The sequence below is a fragment of the Vulpes lagopus genome, chromosome 5 (assembly GCF_018345385.1).
Source record: "Vulpes lagopus strain Blue_001 chromosome 5, ASM1834538v1, whole genome shotgun sequence".
Taxonomy (NCBI): Eukaryota; Metazoa; Chordata; class Mammalia; order Carnivora; family Canidae; genus Vulpes; species Vulpes lagopus.
In genome coordinates, this window is record NC_054828.1 from 68008338 (window position 1) to 68022752 (window position 14415).

General features: G+C 46.8%; 2 protein-coding genes across 2 annotated transcripts in view; one reads left to right on the forward strand and one right to left on the reverse strand.

Annotated features, from left to right (window-relative positions):
* DDIT3 (DNA damage inducible transcript 3) lies at positions 1-4631 on the forward strand. Its single transcript, XM_041755711.1, has 4 exons — positions 1-115; positions 2366-2413; positions 3808-3965; positions 4060-4631. The coding sequence occupies exons 3-4, from the start codon at positions 3828-3830 to the stop codon at positions 4426-4428; spliced, it is 507 nt and encodes a 168-aa protein (XP_041611645.1). The 5' UTR covers positions 1-115; positions 2366-2413; positions 3808-3827; the 3' UTR covers positions 4429-4631.
* Positions 4576-14415, reverse strand: part of MARS1 (methionyl-tRNA synthetase 1) — a 19965-nt gene continuing 10125 nt past the window's right edge. Inside the window, exons 12-21 of the mRNA XM_041755705.1 lie at positions 8408-8578; positions 8142-8237; positions 7900-8017; positions 7349-7562; positions 6380-6511; positions 6165-6269; positions 5900-6086; positions 5191-5262; positions 4892-4978; positions 4576-4793 (exon numbers count right to left, since the gene is read on the reverse strand). Coding sequence (XP_041611639.1) covers positions 4647-4793; positions 4892-4978; positions 5191-5262; positions 5900-6086; positions 6165-6269; positions 6380-6511; positions 7349-7562; positions 7900-8017; positions 8142-8237; positions 8408-8578 — 1329 coding nt within the window. The 3' untranslated portion in view covers positions 4576-4646. The remainder of the gene's footprint in view (positions 4794-4891; positions 4979-5190; positions 5263-5899; positions 6087-6164; positions 6270-6379; positions 6512-7348; positions 7563-7899; positions 8018-8141; positions 8238-8407; positions 8579-14415) is intronic.

Genomic DNA, 14415 nt, shown 5'->3' on the forward strand with positions numbered 1-14415 from the left:
CGCGCTCGGGCCTCCGAGGTCAGAGGCTTGAGTGTAAGGCACAGAGCGGATCATGTTGAAGATGAGCGGGTGGCAGCCACAGAACCACAGTCAGAGCCGGAACCTGAGGAGAGAGGCGAGTACCGATCCCACCTGCTCTTTACCCTCTAGTCCTCGGGGATGCTGGTTGTCCCTTCGAAGTTGGGGCATCAGCTGCTCAGGATGATGCCCCACCCCTTCCCCGACGAAGTTAGTGACAGTCCGAGGGAGGGACGGGGAGCATCCTTTATCCGGGAGTGGTGCTTACAGACCTCTCTTCCCTCGGACGGGAGCGGCGCCCCACCCTCCCCGGAGCGCGGGCCCGGCTCTGGGCCGTCGGGCTAAGGGGTCCGGATGCCCTCGGGAAACCCTGTCTTCCGCTGCTGCCCCAGGCCGCCTCCTTGGGCCTGTCCGGTGGGAGGCGGGGCGGCAGGACACTCCCCCACGCCGAGACGCCTGGATGGCTCTGGCTCACGCCCCTGCCGCCACTTTCCCACCAGCGGCCCTGCCCCTACCCCACCCCCAATCCTGTCTCAGCCCAGCGTCTCAGGGCCAGAGTGGCCACGTCGGTGGCTGGAGCTCCTGAGTCCTACACAGGACAGCCATTCCACACCCTAACGGAGAAGAGAACCTTAAGGAGACAGACTCCAGACTTTGGGAGGAAGAGGGATGCCAATGGCTAGAGCAGAGATGGGTTTTCCCATTCCCCCAGAGGTCCCGGGGGCCTCCTGCACAAGAGAGCATTCTGGATCCCTTAAGTGTGGGAAGCCATTTGGGGTCTCCCCAGTGTAGGGTCCTTCCGCGGGGACTGGTCCCTGCTGCTTTCCCCGTGTCCTGCCTCCCAGCTAATTTCTGTGTAACCGTTGCATCAGGCCAGCCCCCTATTTGGCTCTGCAGCCCTCTGGCCTGGGGCCCCACTGCTGATGAAAGCGGCATCCCACACGCTGGAAGGCAAGGAGGGTCCCCCAGGGAGGACAGCCCTGAAGAGAAACACTCTGGGAGATATTGCATCTCCAGTCCCCAGGGCTGGGCAGCTGCTGCTCTACCTCTGGGCTTCCTCCCTTCCCTATGAGACACTGGGGAGAATTCTTTCATTCTTCACAAATTACTTATTACACACCTACTATGTGCCACACATTTTAGGCCCAGGATGCATCTACGAACAAGGAAAAGATCTGTTCTCACAGAGCTTACATTTCGTGGGAAAAGGTGCACAGTGAACAAATATAGAAGTGCCAAGGAGAAAACCAAAGCATGGAAGGGTAGCGAATGCCCAGGGTGTTTTACCTTGGGTCATTAGGGATTCTCTCACGGAGGTGACATTTAAATGAAACCTCTGAAAAGAGGCAAAGTAGTAAGCTGTGCAGATATGTGAAAGGAAGAGCTTTCCAGGAGAAGGAACAGTGAGAACAGAGGTCCTAAGGTGGGAGTGTGCAGAGTTTAGGGAGCAGGCCAGCTGGACGGACTAGAGGGAGAGTGGTCAATGAGAAATCCAGGGCAGGGAAGGAGATTGTGTGGGGCCTTCTAAGCCGTATTAAGGACCTTTAGCCTTTAATATTCATGAACTTTAGTCCTTGAAGAGTTTTGAACAGAATGACAGGACCTGACTCGAGTTTTAAAAGGCTCACTCCAGCTGCGTGTTGTGAACAGACTTGGGGAAGGGTGGCAAGAGCAGAAGCCGGGAACCTGAGTAATCCAGCAGAGGAGAGTAACTTGACCTAGATCGCAAACAATGGAATTCTTGAGAAGTATTCAGGTTCTGGTTTTTGAAGAATGAGTTTAAAAATTGGGCTGGTGGTTTGAATTGGGTGTAAGAGAGGAATGAAGGGCAGTACTAACGCTTTTGGCTTAAGCACGTAGAGTTGCCATTTACTGAGATGGGGAAGATGGAGGAAAGAGGTGAGCAGAATTTGTCTTGGGATATATGAAGTCTGAGATGCCTCTTAGACATCCAAAAGCAATAAGCAGCTAACACAGTTGTAGGTCCCAGGAGAGGTCGAGGCTGGAAATGTGCATTTCCAGGATGTCAGTGTGGGAATGGAATTAGGAAAATAACTTGATTTGTTCCCTTCCCTGTCGTCCAGTCTTTTCCCTGGCAGTTTGAGGCCTACCTTAAATTTAGAGAAAGTCAAGTTGGCCATGACTTTTCTATTATGTAATCAGGACTGCAAATGTCAGCAACTAAAAATAAAGGTCAGGCTCTCCTCTGTACTTGGAAACAGCTGCAGGGACCACTGACTGTACCCTGTAAGACAGAAGTGAGGAAAGACCAATAGGAGGCTGGAGATAAAAGGAACTGCCCCTCTCCCTTCCCAAAATGGCTAACCTCTGTCTTTGATCCCCACAGTGTTCCAGAAGGAAGTGTATCTTCATACATCACCACACCTGAGAGCAGGTAAACTTTTTTTTTTTTTTTTTTTAGAGCAGGTAAACTTAACCATCCCTTTCTTAGAACCAATTTCTAAGAGATGCCGCTTAGGGTCCCTGTCTTGGGGCCCTAATAAGTTATAAAAACACCTAGAGAAGATAGAGTTTGAATCTGAGCAGAATTTTGCTGACAGCCACATCCCTCCTCCTGGCCTGCCCCTAACTAGGTGACCAAATCACTATTCTTAGAGCATGTCCTAATTGAAAGCTGGCTGAGTGAGCAGTCAGCCCCAACAAAGAATTGGTTTGTCTTACAAACCTCAGTCCCCATCAAGGTTAGACTCACCCAGAGGACTCCCCACACAGGAGAAAGGGAACACAAGATGGTCTGATAATTGCCCCCTGGAAACTACCAACAGAGTCCCCCAAGGAAGGCTGAGGACTTTTACCAGGATCCCATAAGAATGTGTATTCTAGGGATCCCTGGGTGGCGCAGCGGTTTAGCGCCTGCCTTTGGCCCAGGGTGCGATCCTGGAGACCCGGGATCGAATCCCACATCGGGCTCCCGGTGCATGGAGCCTGCTTCTCCTTCTGCCTGTGTCTCTGCCTCTCTCTCTCTCTCTCTGTGACTATCATACGTAAATTAAAAAAAAAAAAAAGAATGTGTATTCTACACTCATGCTGCTTCAAATGCCGGGCAAAAACAGCAGAGAGGGAATACTAGTATACAACCGATAGGGCCAGCCCCAGTGGCGCAGTGGTTTAGCGCTGCCTGCAGCCCGGGGCGTGATCCTGGAGACCTGGGATGGAGTCCCACGTTGGGCTCCCTGCAGGGAGCCTGCTTCTCCCTCTGCCTGTGTCTATGCCTCTCTCTCTCTCTGTGCCTCTCTCTCTCTCTGTGCCTCTATGAATAAATAAATAAAATCTTGAAAGAGAGAAAGGAAAGAAAAAGAAAGAAAGAAAAAAGAAAAGAACTGCTAGGGATGCCGGGGGGGGGGGGGGGGGGCTCAGCGGTTGGGCGTCTGCCTTCAGCTCAGGTCATGATCCCAGGATTTGGGATCGAGTCCCGCATCAGGCTCCCTGTGAGGAGCCTGCTTCTCCCTCTGCTTGTGTCTCTGCCTCTCTGTGTCTCATGAATAAATAAATAAATCTTTTAAAAAAATAAAAAATAAAAAGAACCAATGATAAATTTTAAAGGGCCAAACAGTAAATGTTTTGGATGCTAAGGTCTCTGCTCTTACAGCATGAAAGCAGCCATAAACAGTATGTAAATAAATATAGTTATGTTCCAATAAAACTTGACCTGCAAACAGGTACCAGGCTGGTCTGCCAACCTGTATAGACTAACTGCTTTGTGGAGTTGTTCCACTCCCACCCGGCCACCCCCACCCCCCATGCCATCCTGAGTATGTCCTTTTCCAGAGCCTGATCCAACTGCAGAGATGGCAGCTGAGTCACTGCCTTTTTCCTTCGGGGCGCTGTCCAGCTGGGAGCTGGAAGCCTGGTATGAGGACCTGCAGGAGGTACTGTCCTCAGATGAAAATGGGGGTACCTGTGTTTCACCCCCTGGAAACAAGGAGGTGAGAATGCTATGCCTAAAGCTGGCAGGGTGGGAGGGTATTGCCCTTCCCTTCTCAACTAATGTCTACCCTGCCTTTCTTCCTTCCCTTGAAGGAAGAATCAAAAACCTTCACCACTCTCGACCCTGCCTCTCTGGCTTGGCTGACTGAGGAGCCAGGACCAGCAGAGGTCACGAACACCTCCCAGAGCCCTCACTCTCCAGATTCCAGTCAGAGCTCCCTGGCTCAAGAGGAGGAAGAGGAAGACCAAAAAAGACCTAGGAAACGGAAACAGAGTGGCCAGTCCCCAGCTGGGGCTGGAAAGCAACGCATGAAGGAGAAAGAACAAGAGAACGAGAGGAAAGTGGCACAGCTAGCCGAAGAGAATGAACGGCTCAAGCAGGAAATCGAGCGCCTGACCAGGGAAGTAGAGGCGACTCGCCGGGCTCTGATTGACCGAATGGTTAATCTGCACCAAGCATGAACAGCTGGGACCATCACTTCCCCCCTTGGGCCACTACCTATCTTTCACAGACGTGGCTGCTGACCATCTTCTCCAGTGCCAACGATGTGACCCTCAACCCCATCTATTCAGTAGGGGGAAAGCTTGGGGTAGACAAGAGCATGTATATAGAGATTGTACATTTATTTATTATTGTCCATATCCATTAAAGTGACTTTCTATGAGCCAGGTTCTCACTTTCACTTTTTCTTCTTGCCTTTAGGGGTTTCCAGGGGTTTCCCCTCAGCTAAAGCCAGCTGTTTCTTCAGATCCAAGAGCTTAGCCACCTCCGCGGCAACCTGGTTCTTGTCCGCCTTTTGTGCTTTCAGTTCTCGGACAATGTTGCCCTAAGAAAAGAGCGGGTGGAGAGTAGCAGTAGTCAGACCAGGAAGGACCTACTTAGGAGTCCGCTCTTCTGGGCTCCCACAGGGCTCCCACTGCATACCTGTTTTGTCACTTCATCCATCAGCACTTGTATCTGCTGTGGGGCAGCTGTGGCCATAGACTCTGCTGGTGTGGGGGGTGTCTTTGCCTGGAGAACAAAAAACACAGTCACCACCTGCTTGGTAAGTAACATCTCAGGGGACTATGATGACCTCTCGCTTCCAAGGGCTCTTGCTGCTAAGACAGGAAAGAAAAACCCTAAGGAAGCAAGCAGTGGAACCTGAGTGAGAACTACCTGAGGACACCAAGGACACGACACCGTGGCCGTTGCTGGGTGACAGCACAGTTGAGCTTTCTCACCTGGCCCCCACCAAAACGCTGCCTCAAACTTTCGATCTGGTCATTTTCCAATTTTTGGAATAAGGGGCTGACCTGTGAAGGAGAAATTCCATAATCACCCACTGATTAGGTAAAAACCCTACCAGACTGTTCAGAGAGCCTCTCTACCCCAGTCACTGATGTTCAGGAACTCCACATGTTTTAGAAGAAACAAATGAGCAAATACCTGCTGGCTTCTGTAAAGCATCCAGATAAAGCACTGGCAGCTCCCTCTGAAAGCCCAGAGTATTCATAAGGCCCGAGACCATTTAAACTATTTAAGGAGGCTCAGTTGACGCAAGTTAGAGGTGAACTTACTTTATCATCTCTCGTGTCAAGGAGGACACACTATCCCGTACTCTCCCTGTCTGCCTGTTGGCATTATGGAGACCAGGGGACCGTGGGGTTTCTCAAACGTCTACCGTAGGCCAATTAGTTTTATGTGCCACGTCCTGGGTTCTGGCATGAAAAGCGATGGTGGCAGACGGGCTAGATGACCTACTGGGCTTGTAAGCTAGTACCAAGGACTTGCTATCAGAAACAACCTAAGTGCAGAGCTGGGGGGGAGTGGGGAAGGGGTTCAGAGAACAGCTGTGAGAGTCCTATGTCCAGGTTCTCTGACCCCACCTCAAAGGCTGCATGGCAAAGGCAAGAATTTTCAGAGGCCAGACTGTCCAGCCCCCAGACCTACTGTGCCAATCTGGTGTCCTGCTGGCAAGGTACACAGGAAGTTTGTGAGTAGGATGCTGCAAGCTGGAGGTGGGACCTGCAGCTGGGCCTGGATGGTGGCGCTAACCGTGGGCATGTACGGCTGGAGCATGACGGACAGCAAGGCAGCTATATTCACTGCCAGGCCTGTCACTGTCCCTGCCCGCTGCCTGGGGAAGGAGAGAGAGAAGTCAGAATTTCCAGGATGACAGGGCCCACCGCCACTTTATTCCTGCCACCAAACTTACCTGTCAGCCTCGCTGCCTTTAATCCGCTTCCAAGGCTCATTCACCTGAATGTACTGGTTGCCATGGCGAGAGATGGTGAGGATACTGCGTAAGGCCTCCCGGATCCTGGGAAGGGAGGAGGTAGGCCAACGTGTGAAGTCCCAGAGGGACCAGTATCGGGCTCTCAACATGCCAGCATAGACTACAGAGATGAGACCAAGGTGCGGGTTACTTACCGAACCTTCTCCAGCAGCTGGTGATAGTGCTGGAGTTCCAAGGTGACATGCGCCAGCAGGCGCCGATCATCAGAGGTAAGCACCATCTCAGGCACATAACCCCCAAAAAACTTGGACACAAACATCCCAGCTCTTGATGGGAGTAAGGAAGGAGAGGGAAAAGAGGAATTACTGCCCAGTCACTTTATAGAAATTTGACCTGATTTTCATAATTCTCCATTCTCTTAGAACTGACACCTGACTCCCTCAAGCTAAAAGGCAAAGCTTAACTAATTCATTCCTTGTTCTCTCTCTCCCCTAAGAATGAGCAACCTGGTAAAGTTAAGCAACTTCATTTTATTTTTAGGAATTAATACAAGGTGTGATCTAGTTGAAACGTTATTTGCTATCCAACACTCCAAGAGACAATCTGTGAAATGCAGTTAACAACCAAATCTGAAAGGGTGTGTAGCCATGGAGTATCCTTTAGACTGCAGAATAACTGAGACAGAGACCAATAAAGAGCGTAAGCCTAAAGTAACAGAAACCTCCAAAAGTATAGTAAATATCTCCTACCCCTATGCTAAAACAATCCCTTTCTTCTGCCAAACTTTTCCAATGGTCTGCAAGTAAACTTTTTTGCTAGGAAAGACACATTTCCAATTCTATAAAGAACATTAATAAGAAAACAATTTGCAAAAATTCACTTTGTGGCCAACTCTGCTAAATCACACCTCTACAACTGACTTCACCCCAGCAAACATATCCTACTATGTTCTAGAATCAGGTACCAATTGATAGAAATCCACTTTCCGTATGGATTTCCACGTTGTCCTCCCCATCCCTCACAGCTCCTGCTCATTCAAGCCTTCTGGGCACCCCCATCTCTTCCATCTCTCCCACCTAGTGCAGCAGAGCTAGCCACTACCCCACATGCCCCACCTCCAGCCCATCTGCTAACTCTGACCACCAACCCTCCCCAGGTCCCACCTGTTGATAAAGTTGCCCAGGTTGTTAAGCAGTTCAGAATTATTCTTGAGCAACATGTCTGTCCAGGAGAAGGCACTGTCCTGGCCCTCTGGCCGAATGTATAGCAGATAGAAGCGCCAGATGTCAGCAGGGATCCCCGTGTCCTGAGCCATGTCACCGAACACTCCCACACCCCGGCTCTTTGAGAATTTCCCATCCTCATAATTCAGATACTCTGGACAGAGAAGTAGAATAACCAGGTGGTCAAAGCACACCCTTCCCTCTGTGACCCACTAACTCTTCCTTCCTCTCCCTCAACTATGGGTGTCCAGAAACACTTCTCCTTGAGTGAGCCTGCAAAGAACTTGGGGATCTCTTCTATTCTTGTAGTCTTTTTTCGCTTTGCTTGTATGCATTACAAACTTTTAACTTCAGACTTTTGTTTTCCTCAGTTCTTGTTCCCTTCTTCTAGGTTAAGTTCTCGTGTTCTAATTATTTCCTATTTCTCCTTCCAAATACTGCCTCAGCCCTCATTCCCTAGGAACTTCCCCATCTTCAGTCTTCCAGGGTACCTGTAGCAATGAGATGGCTGACCAAGGTATAGTTGTCCTCAGCTCCTAAAGCTGAACAAGGGAAAACTAAGCCGTGGAAGGGAACATTGTCTTTGGCCATGAACTGATACAGGTTCACCTACAGAATACAGTTGGGAGACAAAACTCCTGAGATGATCTTCAAAGGACCAAGAAAAATCAGACACCCAACCCTAACCACCCCAATGCCCTCCCCATAGACAGGGTAACCAAGAACTGCTTACTTGTTCTGGGTTTTTCCACCATCTCTCCCACTGGTCTGTGTAGTTGGCTGTGATGGACAGGTAGCCAATAGTAGCATCAAACCAGACATAGAATACCTGGAGGGCCAAGAGGAGGGAGAGAGAATAGGATGAAGGAACACTGGGAAAGCCTCACCAAGCCAGTCTTCGACTGAAGCAAGACATAATTAACAGTCTATTTTGCTAGCCCAGGATCTCAACCCAAAGGCAAAATAATATGACATAGGAATAAAGCATAGGGTTTTTACCTTGTTCTCAAAGCCTTCTAAGGGTACAGGGGTTCCCCATTTGAGATCTCGAGTTATGCAGCGTGGCTTGAGGCCATCTCGAAGCCAAGAACGAATGATGAACCGGGCATTGGGTGTCCAGTCACTGCCAGGCAATGTCTTCCCCAACCATTCCTCTAGTCGTTTTTCCAGCTGAGATGGCAGAGAAAGTCATAGGGCCAATTTAGGACAGTCTCATACATGGTTCACATAAGGATAAATATGTACAACCTCTCTGGAGTAGTTTGGTAATAATACAATTAAAAGATTTGTGACTTTTGACAGCGATTCCATTGCTAGGAATTTCTGCAACAGAAATACTCGTACAAGGCAGCCCGGGTGGCTCAGCAGTTTAGGGCCACCTTTGGCCCAGCACGTGATCCTGGAGACCCAGGATTGAGCCCCTGCAGGGAGCCTGCTTCTCCCTCTGCCTGTGTCTCTGCCTCCCTCTCTCTCTCTGTGTGTCTCTCATGAATCAATAAAATCTTAAAAAAAAAAAAAAAAAAAAAAAACACACAAAAGTGAATGAATATGTATATGAGGAAGTACAGTATTCATAATAGCAAAAAATTGCAACCAACTTCCATGGTTCAATAGAGTTTAAAGAAATATATCAATACAACGAAATACTTATAAGACCATTAAAGAGTTAGATTTGGGGATCCCTGGGTGGCGCAGCAGTTTGGCGCCTGCCTTTGGCCCAGGGCGCGATCCTGGAGACCCAGGATCGAATCCCATGTCGGGCTCCCGGTGCATGGAGCCTGCTTCTCTCTCTGCCTGTGTCTCTGCCCCTCTCTCTCTCTCTATCATAAATAAATAAAGAAAAAAAATATTTAAAAAAAAAAGATTTGTATGTACTGACACGTACAGATCTCCAAGATACACTGATTAAGCAAGCAAATCACAAGACAATAATATATAATGCAATCCTATCATTATAAAATTAAATAGTGGGCAGCCCCAGTGGCCCAGAGGTTTAGCGCCACCTTTAGCCCAGGGCATGATCCTGGAGTCCCGGGATCAAGTCCCACATCGGGCTCCCTGCGCGGAGCCTGCTTCTCCCTCTGCCTATGTCTCTGCCTCTCTCTCTCTCTCTGTCTGCCATGAATAACTAAATAAAATCTTAAAAATAAAATAAAATAAAATAACAAATTGATTAACATAAGGTGAGAAAAAAATTTTTTTTAAGATTTTACTTATTTATTCATAAGAGAGACACAAAGAAAGGTAGAGACATAGGCAGAGGGAAAAGCAGGCTCCCCAAAGGGAGCCCGATGCAGGACTCAATCCCAAGACCCCAAAATCATAACCTGAGCCAAAGGCAGACGCTCAACCACTGAGCTACCAGGCGCCTCAACTCAGAAAAAATTTTGAAGAAAAATATAAATCAGTGCTTTATTCTCAGATGGAATTATGGGGAACATCTACTTTTATACTATATTTCTACTGGAAATTTTAGAAACAGGCTTATTTCACTTTTATAAGCAGAAAAACAAAGATAAATCTGTTTGGAGGAATGGTTTCCAATATTTCTACGCATAAACACCATAGCTTCTGAAATCTCACAATATGCCCTATTGTTGAGGCTATTGGGAAAAAGGCGCACATAGGAATGCAAAATGAAACAACACCCATTGAGGGAAATTTGGCAATAAACTATACACATATAAGTTATCACTTTAAGGAATTTATCCTGAAGACACACTTCCAAAAGTACAAAAATTCACAAGCATAACGTTATTCTATGCAACATTATTTATAATTGTGATTTACTGAAAACTACCTAAATGGCAATCATAGGAAACCGGCTGAATAAACTATAGTACCTACAAGGAATGGAGTGTGAAGTAGCTGTTAAAAACTGACCAAATGGGGCAGCCCGGGTGGGTCAGTGGTTTAGCGCCACCTTCAGCCCAGGGTGTGATCCTGGAGTTCTGGGATCAAGTCCCACATTGGGCTCCCTGCATGGAGCCTGCTTCTCCCTCTGCCTGTGTCTCTGCCTCTCTCTCTCTCTCTCTGTCTCTCTCATGAATAAATAAATAAAATAAAATCTTGAAAAAAAAAAAAAAAAAAACCTGACCAAATGGGACACCTGGGTGGCTCAGCAGTTGGGCGCCTGCCTTCAGCTCAGGTCATGACCCCAGGGTCCCAGGATCAAATCCTGCATCAGGCTCCCTGCAGGGAGCCTGCTTCTCCCTCTGTGTCTCTGCCTCTCTCTCCCTCTCTGTGTCTCATGAATAAATAAAATCTTTTAAAACAACAACAACAAAAAACAAACAAACAAAAAAACTGACCGAATGAGGGTACCTATGAACTGATACAGTAGGATTTCCAGAACATATTGTCAGGTGAAAAAAACAAAACACAACACAGTATACACTCAGAATGCTGTATTTTGAATGAGAAGAGGAAATAAAACACACACACACACACACACACACACACACACAGTTGCTTTATGGATATGTTTACAAAAATAAACACACTAAGAATAAAACCGAAGACAAAACTGATCATCTACAGGAGACGGGAGAACAAGGTGGCATGAACAAGAAAGGGAATGACACTTCTCTGAGGATACCTTTTTGTATGGTTTTGATTTTTTTTTTTTGGAAGATTTTAGGTATTTATTCATGAGAGACACACGCAGAGAGAGAGAGAAAGAGGGAGAGGGCGAGGCAGAGACACAGGCAGAGGGAGAAGCAGCCTCCATGCAGGGAGCCCAGCATGGGACTTGATCCCAGGACTGCGGGATCATGCCCTGAGCTAAAGGCAGATGCTCAACCACTGAGCCACCCAGGCATCCCCAGTTTTGACTTTTATTTATTTTTTATTGGTGTTCAATTTACCAACATACAGAATAACACCCAGTGCTCAGTTTTGACTTTTAAATGCAGACCGATGTTCTCCTGATTATTTAAAAAATGAAATTCACAAGGACAAGGAGAGGAAAAAAAAACTAAAAGCAAATGAACCAAACTTACTAACTTATTTTAGTAACATAACCATACTGAAGGAGGTAAAAACTGAAACAATTTTGAACACATGATCTGATTATATACCTTCAGTAGTAGGGAAGGGGCAAGGTTGCCAACAAACCCTAAACTTTTTTTATCAGGTTTTTTTGTAGTGTTTTGGTGAAGTAATTCTGAAACTATTTTTCAGTGTACTGTAGGACTGAGCAAATGAGTACAGGTTGGGAGCCAGGGTACTTCCTGTGGAAGAAGGGACACACAACAATGAAATAAGGAAAGGTGAGGAAGAACCATGTAGGATGGTCTGGAATTGCAGGATCAGTGTGAACTGCAAATCAATGCCTAACTCTTTTTGCGAGAAGAGCCTAGAAGCAAAGATACCCCAGTAGCAATGAGTAGACCTCAGACTTGACCTAGTACCATTCTCTAAAATGAACCAGGGATTTTTGGAGAAATGGTTGACTTTGAGGCTGGAATAGATGAACCTAGTTACCTTGGTATGCCAGAAAATAAGGAAGCACTTAGAAAAAGGTGGGAGATGTCAAAAACACAGAGAAATGATCTTAGAGGGGCTCCTGCTGGCCAAATAAGGGACAATTTGAACATGAACATAATTTGTGACAGGAATGAATTATAAACCACTGAAAACAACAGGAATCCATGAGCCCACACTGACAACGGATAACTAATAAATGAGCAAAGGAGAAGGGTACACGCATAGGGGTGGTAGGGCTGGAAAAGCTTCATGGAAAGTGGTTCAGGATAAGGATTAAGCAAACAGATGCCAAACCTAGGGCACCTTTTAATGATGAACAAGGTTATTTCTATGTTTTAAAAATATACTGCCCCCCACAAAAAAATAAGTAAAAAATAAAAATATACTTTCATAAACTGCTTATAAGTTGCAGGGGGAAAAATGTTAATTATACAGTGGAGAAACTTAGTTACACCTTGCCTAGACAAAATTAACATCACCAATGAGGGGGAAATGGCCATTGTGTACCCCTTGGAAAGGACGCAATATCACTCTTGTAGTATTCCAACTAAGGATGCATAACTTGAATTTAATCAGGCAACAGCCAACAAATCCAATATGAGGAATATTCTACTGGGGGCAAAAGGGGGGCGAGTTAGGGACTTCAGTCTTAAAAACCGTTAGTGTCATAAAAAAGAAAGGCTGGGATCCCTGGGTGGCTCAGCGGTTTAACACCTGCCTTTGGCCCAGGGCATGATCCTGAAGTCCCAGGATCGAGTCCCACATTGGGTTCCCTGCATGGAGCCTGCTTCTACCTCTGCCTGTGTCTCTGTCTCTCTCTTTGTGTCTCTCATGAATAAATAAAATCTTTAAAAAAAAAATAGAAAAGAAAAGAAAAGAAAAGAAAAGAAAAGAAAAGAAAAGAAAAGGAAAGAAAAGAAAAGAAAAGAAAAAAAAGAAAGAAAAGAAAGAAAGAAGGGCTGAGGGCAGCCCCAGTGGCCCAGCGGTTTAGCGCTGCCTTCAGCCCAAGGTGTGATCCCGGGGACCCAGGATCAGGTCCTGCGTCGGGTTCCCTTCATGGAGCCTGCTTCTCCCTCTGCCTGTGTCTCGGCCTCTCTCTGTCTCTCTCATGAATAAATAAATAAAAAATCTTAAAAAAAAAAATAGGAAAGGCTGAGGAACTGTTTCAGATTAAAAGGAAACTAGAGAAGTGCCTGGGTGGCTCAGTCGGTTAAGCACCTGCCTTCAGCTCAAGTCATGATCTCAGGGCCCTGAGATGGAGACCTATGTTGGGGCTCCCTGCTCAACGAGAGTCTGCTTCTCCCTCTGCCCTTCCTCCCTCTTTCGTGCTCACTCTCTCACATGCTCTCTCAAATAAATAAAGTCTTTAAAAAAAAGAAAGAAAAAAAGAAAGAAGAAAGAAAAACAAAGGATACTAAAGACAGAAAAACTAAATGCAATACATGACCCTGAACTAGATTCTGTACTAAAGGAAAAATAACCCTATAAAGTATATTGTTGGGATAACTGACAAAATTGAAATATGGATGGTAGATCACATAACTACATCAAAATTAAATTTCTTGAAGTTGTTTACTATGGTTATACAAGAATGTCATTTTCTTTTTCCCCCAGGAAACATGATTAAGTATTTAAGAGTAAAGAGAATAGGGAAGCCTGGGTGGCTCAGCAGTTGAGCATCTGCCTTCAGCCCAGGGTGTGATCCTGGGGTCCTGTATCAAGTCCCACATCGGGCTCCCTGCAGGGAGCTGCTTCTCCTTCTGCCTGTGTCTCTGCCTCTCTCTGTCTCTCATGAATAAATAAATAAAATCTTTAAAAAGAAAAAAAAAATAGTAAAGAGCATATAGGTGTGCCTGGGTGGTGCAGTTGGTTAAGCATCTGGCTGAGGTGGTGATCTCAGGATCATAGGATCAAGCCCTGCATCAGGCTCCATGCTCAGCACAAAGTCTGCTTAAGACTCTCTCTTCTCTCTCTGCCCCTCCCCACTGCGGGTGCACACTCACACTCTCTAAATAAGTGTTTAAAAAAAGAAGAGAAAGCAAAGAGGCTATTTACATATGTGCATATGCGGAAAAAGAAAAAATTATGTTAAAATAAACAGAGGGATCCCTGGGTGGCGCAGCGGTTTGGCGCCTGCCTTTGGCCCGGGGCGCGATCCTGGAGACCCGGGATCGAATCCCACGTCGGGCTCCCGGTGCATGGAGCCTGCTTCTCCCTCTGCCTGTGTCTCTGCCTCTCTCTCTCTCTGTGTGACTATCATGAATAAATAAATAAAATATTTTTAAAAAATAAATAAATAAATAAAATAAACAGAGAAAAAACAAAAAGAGCAAAATCTCTTGAACCTAGGGGCACCTGGGCGGCTCAGTCAGTTAACCATCTGCCTTTGGCTTGAGTCTTAAGGCTAGGGTCCTGGGATCAAGCCCTGCCTTGGGCTCCCTCCTCATTGGGGAGTCTGCTTCTCTCTCTCTCCCTCTGCCCCTCCCCACTGCTCATGTGCTCTCTCTCTCTCTCTCTCT